Source organism: Erpetoichthys calabaricus, chromosome 2 (genome assembly GCF_900747795.2).
Source record: "Erpetoichthys calabaricus chromosome 2, fErpCal1.3, whole genome shotgun sequence".
Taxonomy (NCBI): Eukaryota; Metazoa; Chordata; class Cladistia; order Polypteriformes; family Polypteridae; genus Erpetoichthys; species Erpetoichthys calabaricus.
Window position 1 is genome coordinate 317715122 of NC_041395.2, and position 15699 is coordinate 317730820.

General features: G+C 40.5%; 1 protein-coding gene across 4 annotated transcripts in view; it reads left to right on the forward strand.

Moving 5' to 3' along the window:
• The window catches only part of mypn (myopalladin), a 364168-nt gene that overhangs the window by 178050 nt on the left and 170419 nt on the right, over nucleotides 1-15699 (forward strand). For all 4 annotated transcript variants that reach the window (XM_051923393.1, XM_051923396.1, XM_051923394.1 and 1 more), the window contains 3 exons: nucleotides 8337-8360; nucleotides 9299-9415; nucleotides 13080-13398. In XM_051923393.1, the coding sequence (XP_051779353.1) occupies nucleotides 8337-8360; nucleotides 9299-9415; nucleotides 13080-13398 (460 nt within the window). The remainder of the gene's footprint in view (nucleotides 1-8336; nucleotides 8361-9298; nucleotides 9416-13079; nucleotides 13399-15699) is intronic.

Sequence of the window (15699 nt, forward strand, 5' to 3'; positions counted from 1 at the left end):
GTTCAAACACCAAAGACGAGAACAGAATAGCCTTAAACTTTTGAAAGAGCCAAGCCACCTGCACACCTCACTTTCCATTATGTGCTGTGTGTGCACCAAAAAAAAATTACTCAGAAAATGAAAAAAGCATGAAAGTGTGCGATAAAGCAGATTGAAGTGCCACACACCAGTTGTTGTATTTCTTAATGAATGATTATTTTCTCCTGCTGAGGACTTGGTAATAAAATAACTAAGGACTCACTGCCACTCACTGATACCAATCAATCCGTAAATACACGGAGGGCACATGCAAACTCCCTGCAGAACCAGGTCCTGTGAAGCAGGAATGACAGCTCCGTGTTACCGTTCTGCTTATGCTAAAACATCTGTACTGAACTTATTAGACTTCACCCTGGTTAAACCTGGTTAGATTAGCCCTAGTGTGTGTGTGTGTGTGTGTGTGTGTGCGTGTGTGTTCACCCTGAGATAGAGAGGCACATGTCCATGGATTGTTCCTGCCTTGTGCCCAGTGCTTGCTGGGATATGCTCCAGCTTTCCTGTGAGTCTGCCCTGGATTGGTGGTTTAGGAAGACAAATGGATAGATGGACTGTTTAGTTCCTGCAACTTGTGCTCAATATTCTGTCTTACCGAAGCACACTCATTCATTACCACTCAAACGGCAGCAGGCAATATCTTTATGAAATAACAAAATATGCTTTTGTATAGTGAAACAGTGTAAGCGATTGTTAGTGTGACTTTTGCAGTTGTTACTGTCTAGTTGTCTACAGAAAAGAGACAGCAGTTCACATCTGGGTATCATCATTCAACGTCAATAATGGCACTTGGTGGTGACTTCTGAGGTGAATCCAACAGCAACAACATTTAACTTTTATTTCTATGGCACATTGTCATACAAACAATGTAGCTCAAAGTGCTTTACCGGATGAAATAAAAAGGAAGTTAATATATAAAACATAAACAAGATTAGGCAATAATATTATACAGTATGTACCAAAGAAAATGGTAAGGTCGGATGGCCAGAAGAACAGAATAAACAGAAAACAACTCACGATAGGCTGGAGAACAAACCAAAATCTGCAGGGGTTCCAATGCCAAAACACCGTCCAGGCCCCATTGGACATTCTGACATTCTACTTAACCTACAGGGTCTAAATCAGTTCTTATGGTTTACAGGCTTCACACGGAAAAATCCATTCTACTGAACCTGAAAGGGTAATGTCAAGTGAAGTACATAGCCAGCCTCCTCTTAAAATGACTGAATCTCACAACAATGTTTTGTTTTTTGCTTTATTTTGTCTTCTTAAAATGTCATGATTATACTATTTTGCAATATATGTATATCTAGCTGCGGTGGGTTGGCGCCCTGCCCAGGATTGGTTCCCTGCCTTGTGCCCTGTGTTGGCTGGGATTGGCTCCAGCAGACCCCCGTGACCCTGTGTTCGGATTCAGCGGGTTGGAAAATGGATGGATGGATGGATATCTAGTTGATTACCCAGTGGCTTCGCTCACTGAGTGCAAGGGAAAAAAATAAAATGTAGTCTGTAAGTTATTAAACAGTAAAGCATTAACATTTAAGAAGTAAAGATACATTTTGCACTATTGGAGTGGTTTCAGGTAAACTACATTTTAAAGGCGCTATAACACAACAGGTAAGTAGCAAATCCCTTGTGAAAGGCGCTACACGACCGCTGTGGTATAGAAATTACATTTTCTATGTGATCGTCCAAATTTTTGCCTGACAACCTTGCACTACATGCCTGTGATTTACTTATTAAAAATAATTAATCACAAAAGCAAGCTTGAATGTTATGGGGTTTTAGTGACCCGAACTTACCTTAAGGGACAGTAAGTAGTTGTGCAGGGCAATTTACAAACAGAGTCCTGCTTCGATGGCGCCGATTACACTCATTTGCAAATATTTCCACTCTCCCAGGAGCCGACAGGGGACTTGAAGTGTCACAAACAGTGCGAGAAGAGAGGGCGATGCCCGAAACTGCGAAGCTCTCGACTTGGCGGAGCAGCCCGACATTCCGCGCCTCCCAGCGTCCACTTTGTTCTCACAACCCCTCGCAGCTGAAGGCGGTCTCGTCTCGTCTTCACATTGTTTACAGCTCGGCGCAGTTAGAAAGTAGAAAGATGCAAAGCTGTTTTCCTCATCTCTTCTACTATCAAGTGCTGCCAACTAAAAAAAAGTTACAATGTGGCAGTTTCAGCGACAGTCATGTGGACAAATAAATAAAACTTCTCTGTCAGAACGCACCTGGCTAGTTCCTGTATTATAATATGTTCTGTGGTCATAGGTAATTTCCATATCAAGTGGTCATATGTAATTTCCGTTTCAAACGCGAAAAGAATTTTATATATATAGATTTCCAGATGCAGAACAATACCCAATAACAATTTCAGCTTGGAAAATGGATGCATTCAGAAAGTTTAGAGGTTTGTTTTTCACAGTGGGACCCTGGCACCCCTAACCTCCATTATAAAATGCAACTGTGGGCTAGTTATTTTTAAAAATGTTATTAAATATGCTTCACTTTAGAATGCAATTTCATTTTTGCAAATTATATACAGTATAGCATGGTTGTGAAGAAATACAGTAAACTTGAAAAATGCACTTATCGTTTAAAATATGTTTTGACATACAGATCAAGGTGTTGCTGGTACAGATAATGTGATGAGTAACATCTTAAAAGATGTCGAATAAAATGAAATCTCTATTTTGATGATTTTAAAAAATTAAATGTCATTAAGCAGGCTGAATCACTCTTCAATGTAGAAGCACATTCTCTTAGAACACTAGATTAATGGAGGCACCATGGACTAAACACTAATAAACAGACTGCTTAACACATTCTTGAGGCATTTTCAGCGTGTTGCCAGGATAGATTTCAGCCCTGTGACCCTGAATTGGATTACGCGGCTCTGTCAGACAATTTTACGTTATGTCTAATTCTTGCATTTTAATGATGTGTGGCCCTCTGGTGGTAATAGTGAGGATAGCACTTATTGAAGCCTAATCCATGTCTACTTAAAGTTTTATTTTACTGCACACCTAAAATTTGCTTTATTTACTGGATTGATTTTTCTTGCATTCCTCTCTTTGGAACTGTAAAGACAAAGTTTAGAAATCTGTGTATTGACATGTATTTGAATACTTACACGCATAGATTTTTGTTCTAATTAGAAGTGTTAGTATTATTTTACTGAATGTCAAACTTGTGGCAATGCAATGTTCTAATTTGCTAAATTCTTTGCATGTTTAATAAATTCAGCCAACCTTTGCCTTTGCCTTAGTATATTAATGCAGAATGATGCAGTTTGAATATGTACTTACCGTATATACACTACAGTATGTGTAAATTTTCCACGGTTACATAGAGTGTTTGTTCAATTCACAATGCAGTATTAATGCTTAACTCTAAGAATGCCACTTAACTTCATGTTGTAAATAAAGAAGGATATGTAAACTAGAATAATGTATCCTTATCTTGAGTGCCGGTCTGAGTAAGGGCATCTGCCAAATATAAGCAAAAATACTTTCCTGTTACCTTTTTTGACAAAAAAAAATTGTGCAGCTCTGTGAGCCTACAGTCAGAAAAATGAGTTACACAAGAAAAAATGTAAATGATTTTAACCTGCACAAGCTGATCTCCTGTTTTTCATGCAAAGTTAACCTCTGCTTCTTTACCTAAAGTATGTGTGTGTGTGTGCAATAAGTTCTAAAATGTACAAAAAAACAATTATCAATTCTGTGGGCACTACAATGGCACTCAGTTCATATCTGGTGTCCTGTCATTGTCTGTGTGGAGTCTGCATGTTCTTCTTGTATCTCCATGGCCTTTCCTCAAGTCCTATGATTATCCTTCAAATGCTCAAACACACGTGGTTTGGTTAATCAGTAACTGGTCTCATAAGACTATGGGTGTGTATGTGAATGGGCCTTGTTAGGATCTAGCACCCTGTCTGGGGTTACATTCTGCCTTGAGCCCAATCCTGCCAGGAGTGGTGGTGACCCTAAATTGGTTTATGGTGGTTCAAGAATAAAATGTTAATAACATAGCATATTATGTACAGCCGCCCACTGAAGAGTACTATATTCATTATATATATATATAGTGTCACAGATGGCTGGGGTCCTTGTGCAGCCAGGATGCCTCTTCACAGAGAGGACCGGGGAAGCAAGCATGGGCAGAATAGTAGATGGCAGACTCCATGGGTTGCAGTGGTGCCTCAGATTCCCGCAGGGCTTCATGGAAGTTGGAGTTATCCACAGCCCTGTTGGAATCTGGGGGTGCCGCCAGAGGGTGCAGCAACAGTTGCTGAGCCCTCTTGGGTGGGTTTTTTTCCACCACACCCAGAAGTGCTACCGGAAGTAGGCGAATGAGCATCTGAAGCATCTCCGAGGGCGTTAAAAAAGGAGCCAGCAGTCACCACTCCGGGAGCAGGAGTCGGGTGGAAGAGTGAGGGCGCCAGAAAGAGAAGGAGAGAGATAAAAAAAGAAGGGACTGAGTACTTGTCTGGTTTGAGCATTGTGTGGTGTTGTACATTACAGAAGAATAATAAATGTGTGTGTTTTTGGACATCTGGTGTCTGTCCTTCTGTGTTCGAGGGCTGAACTTCCACTATATATATATATATATATATATATATATATATATATATATATATATATATATATATATATATATATATATATATACCAGTAACAGTGCACTGCACGGAATACACTTGACTTGAGCATTCCTAGTTTTCATCCTCTTTCTCTGTACGTTTAGCATTTGTTTGTTCAGAGGTTGATGTACTTGCTGCTTCCTGAGCAGATCTTCTTTTCTCTACCCTAGTGGACCGCTGCTTCTCTTCTTTTGTCGGCATCTTTTCACGTTAAAGCTGATTAAGTCAGTGTTTGTGTTGCAATTGCTTAGTATGTTTTCCTTCATTTTTCACTTAAGCTGGCACTTAAGTCTTCAATCTGCCTCAAGAATGATTTAAGATATGAAGAGGTAGGGGAAGAGACGGTGAAGGTGGTAGGGATGAGAGCGGTACACGTACGCCCTGCTGGTCACTGTCGAGAGTTTATTCTACAATAAAATAAAAATAAAAAGAGGAATAACCTTGGAGGTCAATCATCACCCTGAAAGTGGATAGTAGACATCACATAGTATATGTGTACCAAATTTCAGGTCAATAGGTCAAACGGTGTGCGAGCTACAGATGATTTAAAACCCTGGACAGACAAACAGACAGCTATGGTAGCATATTATATATAAAGACATATATATATATATATATATATATATATATATATATATATATATATATATATATATATATTGTAGCAGTAGAGGTATCGATCCACCTCTTGAACCCTCTGACTCGACTCCAGACACCAGGTAAAAGTCCAAATATTATTTTTATTTAGACAATAACGTGCACAAAGCACCCTCCACTCCGCAATACTCATAAACTAATCAATAAAAAATACAATAATCAATCCTCCACACTCCCAGACATTTCGCCACCCTTCCTCCCAGCTCAGCTCAGTGTACTGGGCTTTCCCAGAGTCCTTTATACTCCCTGACCCGGAGGTGTTCCTGCCCAACAGTCCACAAGTCCTTATTCCTTCCGGGTCAGGGTAAACAGTCCTTATCTTCACCCCGGAAGCACGTCATTTCTTCCCGTCACTGGATTATGACGCACTTCCGTGTTATAGGGCATGTATGAGTCCACGGGCCTCCCTACAGCAACTCCCAGTGGTCTCCAAGGTATCCAGCAGGGCTGTGTGTAAAAACTACATAGTCCATGAGGCCCTGCTGGAATTCGGGGCCCGTCCATGCTGTCAGGAGAGCTCCTCCTGGCGGCTTGGGGGTGAGGGCCGGAATATGAAGCTGGCCATCCACCACAATATACATATATATATACAGTGCATCCAGAAAGTATTCACAGCGCATCACTTTTTCCACATTTTGTTATGTTACAGCCTTATTCCAAAATGGATTAAATTCATTTTTTCCTCAGAATTCTGCACACAACACCCCATAATGACAACATGAAAAAAGTTTGAGGTTTTTGCAAATTTATTAAAAATAAAAAAACTGAGAAATCCCATGTACATAAGTATTCACAGCCTTTGCTCAATACTTTGTCGATGCACCTTTGGCAGCAATTACAGCCTCAAGTCTTTTTGAATATGATGCCACAAGCTTGGCACACCTATCCTTGGCCAGTTTCGCCCATTCCTCTTTGCAGCACCTTTCAAGCTCCATCAGGTTGGATGGGAGGCGTTGGTGCACAGCCATTTTAAGATCTCTCCAGAGATGTTCAATCGGATTCAAGTCTGGGCTCTGGCTGGGCCACTCAAGGACATTCACAGAGTTGTCCTGAAGCCACTCCTTTGATATCTTGGCTGTGTGCTTAGGGTCGTTGTCCTGCTGAAAGATGAACCGTCGCCCCAGTCTGAGGTCAAGAGCACTCTGGAGCAGGTTTTCATCCAGGATGTCTCTGTACATTGCTGCAGTCATCTTTCCCTTTATCCTGACTACTCTCCCAGTTCCTGCCGCTGAAAAACATCCCCACAGCATGATGCTGCCACCACCATGCTTCACTATAGGGATGGTATTGGCCTGGTGATGAGCGGTGCCTGGTTTCCTCCAAACATGACTCCTGGCATTCACACCAAAGAGTTCATCAGACCAGAGAGTTTTCTTTCTCATTGTCTGAGAGTCCTTCAGGTGCCTTTTGGCAAACTCCAGGCGGGCTGCCATGTGCCTTTTACTAAGGAGTGGCTTCCGTCTAGCCACTCTACCATACAGGCCTGATTGGTGGATTGCTGCAGAGATGGTTGTCCTTCTGGAAGGTTCTCCTCTCTCCACAGAGAACCTCTGGAGCTCTGACAGAGTGACCATCGGGTTCTTGGTCACCTCCCTGACTAAGGCCCTTCTCCTCCGATCGCTCAGTTTAGATGGCTGGCCAGCTCTAGGAAGAGTCCTGGTGGTTTTGAACTTCTTGCACTTACAGATGATGGAGGCCACTGTGCTCATTGGGACCTTCAAAGCAGCAGAAATTTTTCTGTAACCTTCCCCAGATTTGTGCCTCGAGACAATCCTGTCTTGGAGGTCTACAGACAATTTCTTTGACTTCATGCTTGGTTTGTGCTCTGACATGAACTGTCAACTGTGGGACCTTATATAGACAGCTGTGTGCCTTTCCAAATCCTGTCCAACCAACTGAATTTACCACAGGTGGACTCCAATTACGCTGCAGAAACATCTCAAGGATGATCAGGGGAAACAGGATGTACCTGAGCTCAATTTCGAGCTTCATGACAAAGGCTGTGAATACTTATGTACATGTGCTTTCTCAATTTTTTTATTTTTAATAAATTTTGCAAAAATCTCAAGTAAACTTTTTTCACGTTGTCATTATGGGGTGTTGTGTGTAGAATTCTGAGGAAAAAAATGAATTTAATCCATTTTGGAATAAGGCTGTAACATAACAAAATGTGGAAAAAGTGATGCGCTGTGAATACTTTCTGGATGCACTGTATATATATATATATATTCACGGCATTCGAAGTCTGTGTCACAATCTGATTGTATGGGTGGTTACCGCTTGTGGTTGGCCAGCAATCTGCTAACATCCGCCACGGTGCCCTCAGTTTGTGAGGAGCAGATCATAGAATGGTTGAAATAGTTTACTGTCAAATAAATGCAAAGAGTACACAACACGTGTTTCGCCCTCATTTTGGGCTCATCAGGTGTACACACTCCACTGCACTCCCTCTCGGGAATCGAACTATATATATATATATATAGTATATTCTTATTCAGTATATATATTGGAGAATAGCAAGTGAACAAGTGAACTCTCTGTTCTACCAGAGCCATTCTTAGTAGACAAAACAGATTCCTAAGCTTATATATACATAGATAAAAAAAGACAGCTAAGAAGTAATAAATCATCCTAGGAAGGTTAGAAACGCACAGTGTACAGCCTACCACATGACTAAATCCACACCATCTTTAAGTAAGGCTAAAAGAAATCCTTTGTTCTATAATAGCAATGTATGTAACTATACAGAAGTATAACACTGGTTCTATACATATTAACATTAGAAAAAAAAATTCTTTTTAGAATTGCTCTTCTATAGTATACACTATAAGAAGGCACTTTAGAATGCACATACTATGTATAACACAACTTTCCCATATATGTTTTTTTTTTAATATTGGCATATAGACAGTTTGGGGTGGAGGCAATAAGTGAACAAACAGAAATGTTTGATTTGTGTAATACAATGTCAGAGTTTCTTATCTATATATTTTATCTTTTTCAGAGCCCAGGACCTTGGCTGAACAAGGTAAACAGAAACAATCTTATCTATCTATCTATCTATCTATCTATCTATCTATCTATCTATCTATCTATCTATCTATCTATCTATCTATCTATCTATCTATCTATCTATCTATCTATCTATCTATCTATCTATCTATCTATCTATCTATCTATCTATCTATCTATCTATCTATCTATCTATCTATCTATCTATCTATCTATCTATCTATCTATCTGTCTGTCTTTTCTGTAACTATTTTTTGTAACGTTTGTCCCATATATCCCAGTACCTTCATCTTGCATTAAATTACTCAAACTTGTGTCACTGTCAAAGATAATTGGCTCCATTAATCACCCTGTAATGTACAGTAGTTGATGATATCTTGTTTTAAACAAGACCTTTCATGATGAACACAACTTACCTTAAGTTTTTTAGTTTAATACTGAAAGTGTCTTTGCTTCATAAAGCGCCTTCCTTTGTAAACACCTGCCCAGACTGGTTTACATACACATGAGCTGCAGACATATCCTTAGAATGAATGGGCTGGTGGGTCACACGTGCCCCTCAGAGGCTAGTAATGCACCAAAGCCTTGTACTTAGGTGACCAATGTAACTGCTTTGCTACATTTACTTTCAACCAAAAGAAAGGAAAATAACAGAGTACTTAAAAGCAACCACACAGCAGGAAGGAGTCAAATGAAGAGGTGAAAGAGTCACAGTGATGTGAATCCCCTCATTTTCTTGCTGCTATCTTTAAAGAGTATTTTTTCTACCAGCTCCTGGATTTATAACCCTCATGTCCATGCTTGGATATGAAGGTTAATCTCAAGTTAAAACGTTTTACTGTAATTAGCTCTGCAATTGTGTCTTCTCTTTCACACAATGATAGTAAATAAATCAGCTTCACCACCAATATTCTCTCAGGGCTTTGATTTGTTTTTCTTTTTTTGCACTTTCAGAAGAGATTTGCACCTTAGTCATTGCAGAAGTATTTCCAGAAGACTCTGGGACATTCACGTGCACTGCAAGCAACAAATATGGCACAGTTTCAAGTATTGCCTCCTTAAATGTAAAAGGTAAGAAAATGCTTTAGCACTTGGAGCATATAAAGTTCATATCTAATATCCGCATTTTGAATCAAATTGAAATCAGGAAGGCAGTCTGCAGATATTTCAGACTAAACATCGGGACCATCAGTTTTTAGTATGTGAAAAATACTAATTGTGATTGTATATTGCACGTGTTATGGCATTCATGTGAAAAATTTCACAAAGCCTTTAATGCCTTAATTAAGCTTTTTATTTCAGCTATGAGTCATTGCTTCTGATGTAGCAAACTCCAAGGCTGTGGGCACAATTAATTTTTGTATAGCACCCTCAAGACAGAATGGTTCAGTTTGTGTGTGGAGATAAAGTAATATAACAGTAAATGAATGTATTCTATTATATTGTGTGCCAAATGAAGCAGCACTATGGTGAGCACCGAGTCTTCACTCTTAACTTTGAGGCCGCTCTGGTCACTGTCAATGCATGGTGTGAATGTGATTCCTTTATCCAGTGAGCTTCCCCACAGTCTTATATCCTTCTACAAATTGAATATATTGGGATAACTGGTGAGTGAACCTGAGCTGGATGTGAACGAGTGTATCCGGTGCTGGACTGAATTGGTTAGCGTCTTGCATCATATACTGATGGAACAGGCTGTGGCTTTGGTTCAGTATATGAGTGGATGTATATGCCATATGATTACATTGCTTAGAGCAAGTTGTCAATGGATGGAAGGGCAGCAAAAAGTAATGCTAGCAAACTTGGAAAGAAAATTAAACATCTGAGCACATTCAAACTAACATTAACACCCACACACACTGACACTGGCCAAGTTTTGTTCCTCCAATTAACCTGCACATCTCCAAGTCAACAGATCACCTAAGCCAGCTTTGAACTAACTACAATGCACAACTTGAGCACGTCCATGCGGCTTGCCCAGTTTGAAATGCAATAAATTAATTATATTGCATATCAAGAAAGGTGCGATATTAAGAAAACTCTTTGGGAACAGTTTCTTTACAATTTTAACAAATTCAGATTAAAAAGTGGGCAGCAGTGTGATGCAATAGTAAGTGCGACTGCCAACAGATTCCAAACATGTACCGAGTAGGTTGACTATAGCAGTTGTAAACATGGCTCAGTGATGAGAGAGTGGGCCCTGTGGTGGACTGAGAGCCTCACCCGAGTGGATCAGATCAGCAGTCTTGAAAATGAAAGCATGACTGATGATGCTTTATTCTGAGTTTTATCATGCCTGGTACTCAATGCTATTGGGATCAGCTCTGGCCTCAGTGAACTTTAATTGGATCGAGCAGATTTGAAAAACTGGTATATGGATGAAGGAAAATAAAGGGATGTTCAAAACCTTGAATACCGGACTATAATGCAATGTGAATTGTCTTAAGTAGAGCCTTCTGAAAAGAAGGACTGTAAGCATGAGAAAGGTTGCATATTTCTTCAATACACTATTATTATTATTATTATTATTATTATTATTATTATTATTATATTTCTTTGGATGTCGCAGTATTTCAGCTTGTATGAAAACTATGCTCTATCTCAAGGGACCTCTTGAGAGAGGGAATAGTTGAAAGTCTTGGGTATGCGTAAATTGCAAAATTTAGGTCCAGTTAGGGTTAGGGTGCCCAGTCAGGGTCATCTCAAAGAAAAATGTCGGGTATTAATTACTGCTAACCGTGCCAAGGACTCAGCTGAGTATGGATGGCATGCATTTCACCGCTTGTTTTTGTAGAATAGAGATGTTGATATTGGGCGAGATCTTTTTCAGGATATCATTTGGTGGATTTAGTGATAACCCCAGCAGCACCTATGATGACAGGGACTAATTCTGCGTCTGTTTTCCAAATCCTTTCAAATCTTGTTTCAGAGCTGATGGTAGTGTTCTAATTTTTTCCCTTTGTTTGGACTGATGTTATGGTCCGATGGCACCGAGATATCTATTAAAAAAATTTTATTGGTTGATAGATTCATATAAATGGTGTCTGATTGGTTGACATTGAATGTGACATCTGTTTGAACAGGGAGCTCTCAGAGAATCTTAGATGTAGTATTTCCAGGGTTTTATGCTACTCCAAACTCCATCTCCACCATTGCCATGGCACTTGGACCTTGTTATTCTTATCTAGAATCCAGTGGACATATTTTACCAAATTGTTTTGGTGCCATAGATAGGATGGATTAGCCAGTGTTTCACAAGCACTGACAATGTGATTGTCTCATGACATTTTTTACATTATTATTATTAATATTATTAATCTAGTCACCATAGGGACAAACCAGCCCAACCTGGTGCCAGAGTGAAATAGTGTTAGAAAGGGCATCCGACTGTAAAAACCTTAATGATTCTACCAATCTAATCTTTAACCTCACCCTGCATTGTCAGGAGTCAGAAAATAAAGAGTAAACATTATAAGTGGCACAACTTGAGTGCAGGTTTAGCATTCATGTTGCCTGTGTGGCCACCAGAGGGTGCTCCAGCCACCCAGACCCCGACACAGACACAAGTCTTGCCACACAGCACACCTTTATTGTAGTGGGAAAGTGCTTTTCTTTCGCTCCCCACAGTAGCACAGTTCCCAAGCTCCAAAGCACAATGCAACACAGTCCTTCCTTTTTCCTTTCCTCTTCCTCGTTCCGCCTCCACTCCTTCTCTGGCAAGCTTCGTTCTCCTCCTCCCGACTCTGGCTCCCCAAGTGAAGTGAGGTGGCTTCTTTTATGCTGCTCCTGGGGGTACCCTAGGTGGCTTATTAGCCAGGTCTGGTAGCACTCCCAGGTGTGGTGGAAGCCCAATGTAGGGCTCTGCAGCTCCCCTTGGCGGCTCCCCATGGAACTCAACAGGGTTGTCCCGAACTCTTACTCCCATGAAATCTTGCAAGAATCTGTGGAGCCATAGCAATCCTGTGCACATCTGCTCCCCCAGTCCTGCTGGTATATCGGGACCACAGCCGTCCGTCACACCTGTCATAATGATTTGGAAGCCAAGAAGTATTTTTCAATCTGTCAAAACTGTAATTCTGATTATAAGTTTATGACCTTTTTTACTCAACATTGATTAATATGAATGGCTGTTAGCATAGTCCATCTCATTCATTTTAATGGGAAAGGTCCTTGGTCATTGTCATAAGAGTCCAGGACTTAATTTTTTGTGATACATAAATGAGCATCTGCCTTGTCAAAAGAATCACTTAAACCGTTGCACTCTTTAATTCACTGTCAAGAAACAAACAAGGATTAAGCTGAGAGGGGAATATGATTAGGCACGGTGGTGCAGTGGGTAGTGCTGCTGCCTCACAGTTGGGTGCTCTGGGGACCTGGGTTCGCTTCCCGGGTCCTCCCTGTGTGGAGTTTGCATGTTCTCCCCGTGTCTGCGTGGGTTTCCTCCGGGTGCTCCGGTTTCCTCCCACAGTCCAAAGACATGCTGGTTAGGTGGATTGGCGATTCTAAATTGGCCCTAGTGTGTGCTTGGTGGGTGTGTTTGTGTGTGTCCTGCGGTGGGTTGGCACCCTGCCCTGGATTGGTTCCTGCCTTGTGCCCTGTGTTGGCTGGGATTGACTCCAGCAGACCCCCGTGACCCTGTGTTCGGATTCAGCGGGTTGGAAAATGGATGGATGGGAATAAGATTACCCAGTCCAGCCACTTGCAAGTAACCATTGTGTTTTTTTTTATCTCACAGGCAATCAGAATAATAGTTCCACCTTCCAGGTGACTCACACTAGCCTAATGGTGGAATCATCTCATCAGAAAACATCCCGAGCAGCAACAACTGACCCCCCTGGCTGTTTGAAAACCAAACTGGTGAACCACAATGAGCCCCGCTCTAGCTCCAAAGCTGGCCTTCGCGTGCATTTTAAACTACCAGAAGACGACAAGGAGAGTGAAGATTCGTCTGAGGAAGGAATTATTTTCCTCAAGCAGCAAAAGTCAGACTTGAGAAATGCAAATGGACAGCTATCTGGGAAAGAGCCCCCGCCAGTTCTTGCAAAGCCCAAACTGTGAGTACCAGTAAGTCTAATAAGTTGCATGGGATGTGGTAGAACAAAAACTTAAGAGGGCTTTCTGACTCACAAATATTGACATGCATGAAGAAAAACCCCGGTGGGGTGTCTTCCACTTGCTCATTGAAATCTGGGTGTTGATTCAATTATCACTCCTTTTCAAGTATCTAGGATGACCTGTTTATCTAAGATAACATAATATTATGTCCAGGCAAGATTTGTCATAATTAGCAAGTGGCTTTTCTTTCACTGTTTAGTGCAAACATGTATCTTAAATGAAGGGCAAGTAAACGGTTTTATGGGTAGTCTGTGGCTGTGCTCTAAATTCAGCCAGCTAAACACTATGGGGATTATGTCATTGACAATGAATAGGTGAGTCTGGAAAAGAAGAAAACACAGAGCCTTTCTGCAGCTTTTGTCAATTTTATCCATATTTTGCCTTAGCCTTAGCTGTGCTTCAAGAAGATATGGCTGCAAGGTGTTTTATAACACAAGGATTTTCATTCCCTTTTTGGTTTCAACTCACATTATAACCCTCAAAAAATCAAGTGTGCTCCAATTATAAGAGTACTAAAGCTCTGCACTTATACAGCACCATGGTGGGATATAATAGTAGAAAGTCACCATATAAAATATATATGGTGTAGCAGTTCTAATAGTAGAAACTGTCATTAAGAACAGTATTTTATTTTATATGGCACCTTTCATTGTGGAGATTGCCTCACCTGTCCAAGCATTATTGTAATCTTTCATTTATTCAGTGTTTACATTGTGCTTAATGCAAAACATATCATAAAACATTCTCAAACCCACTTTGTCCAATTCAGGGTAAGAGAATAATATATATCCTAATGAAATAATGCACTGTATTTACACATAATAAAAACATAAAGACACCAAACGGCGGTTTATTGAAAAGGAGGACATTCAGAGTCGCTAACCGAATTGAACAACATCACTTTAGAATGCTGGGCTTCATAGAGGGGCTAATGGTAACAGAAATTAGGAACTAAATGAAGTACTCAGCACCTCCCGTCTCAGTGGAATTTTCTGCTGCTTTGCCACTTTAAATTACTTGAGTTTACTTCTTGGGATGTGTGGTTAATGTACGTTATGAGCATATTAAATGTTTATGGGCTCATATGATAAATGCTGTTGATCTACTAAAAACTATAATTCTTTGGATTCCAGCTCTGGAAAAACTATACTGGAGAGGTAACGTATGAAACCCTCTTAGAGAAGTCCACTGTGGGTTAACCAGCAAACAACTCCCATTTTGCTGTTCCCGTCCATTTTATGATCTTAATTTCTCAGCAATTTTGATCATAAATTTTAGTTTTTTAGCGCCTTATTTTCAAATCATCTGAATCTAACACAAGGTTTTAGAGAACCAGGGAAACTGTATTTCCAAGATTGAAAGATATGGAAGAAGATGATCGGCTGTGGCAACCCCTAATGGGAGCTGCTGAAAGAAGAAGAAGAAGAAGAAGAATTATTTTATCTGACTTCAGATTTCCAATAATGCAAAAAGAACAAAACTCCCTGACTCCAAAAATACAAATTTATAATAAACTTGGAAATCTGTTAAGCTTCTGGAAGAAGTGTCCATTCCAGCATAACAAGCACTCCAGGGTACACCAACAAATGACAAAGGCTACAAGCAGTAATTTAATAAGCTTGTGCTCCAACTATAAAAATATATGTGGGTGATTATACTACAACAGCCACTTTTATTTATACTGAGCATTTACATACATAAAAATAGCTGAAAATGTTTAATAACAATAATGATCTTCTTTTTTTGGCTGCTCCCATTTAGGGGACACCACAGCTAATCTTCTTTCCTAGCACTAATGCAGGATCTGCTGCTTTCGATGCCTTCCTCCACTTCTTCCGATATAGGGTGTCTTCCGGGTCAACATCAATCTGTTGCATGCCCTCCTTGATTCCGTTGAGCCATTGCTTTTTGGGTATTCCACATGGTTGTTTGCTATCTGGGCTCAGTCAAAGGGTGATCTTGGCCACTGTCTCTCCTTCACTACACAGGACATGTCCATACCACCTCAATCAAGCCTCTTGCATCATCTTGGTGATCTGCGCCACTTCCATTCTTCTCCTAATGTCCACGTTCATGGCATGATCCAACCTTGTGAGTCTGAGACATCTTCATTTCCATCATATGGTGTGCCTGTTTTTGTTGTGCTGTGGCCGGCCAACATTCAATGCAGCAGAGGGCCACTGGTCAAACTTTTGTCTTGTGTAAAATAAAGAGAATACAGCACAGAAAGGTTTGGGGTT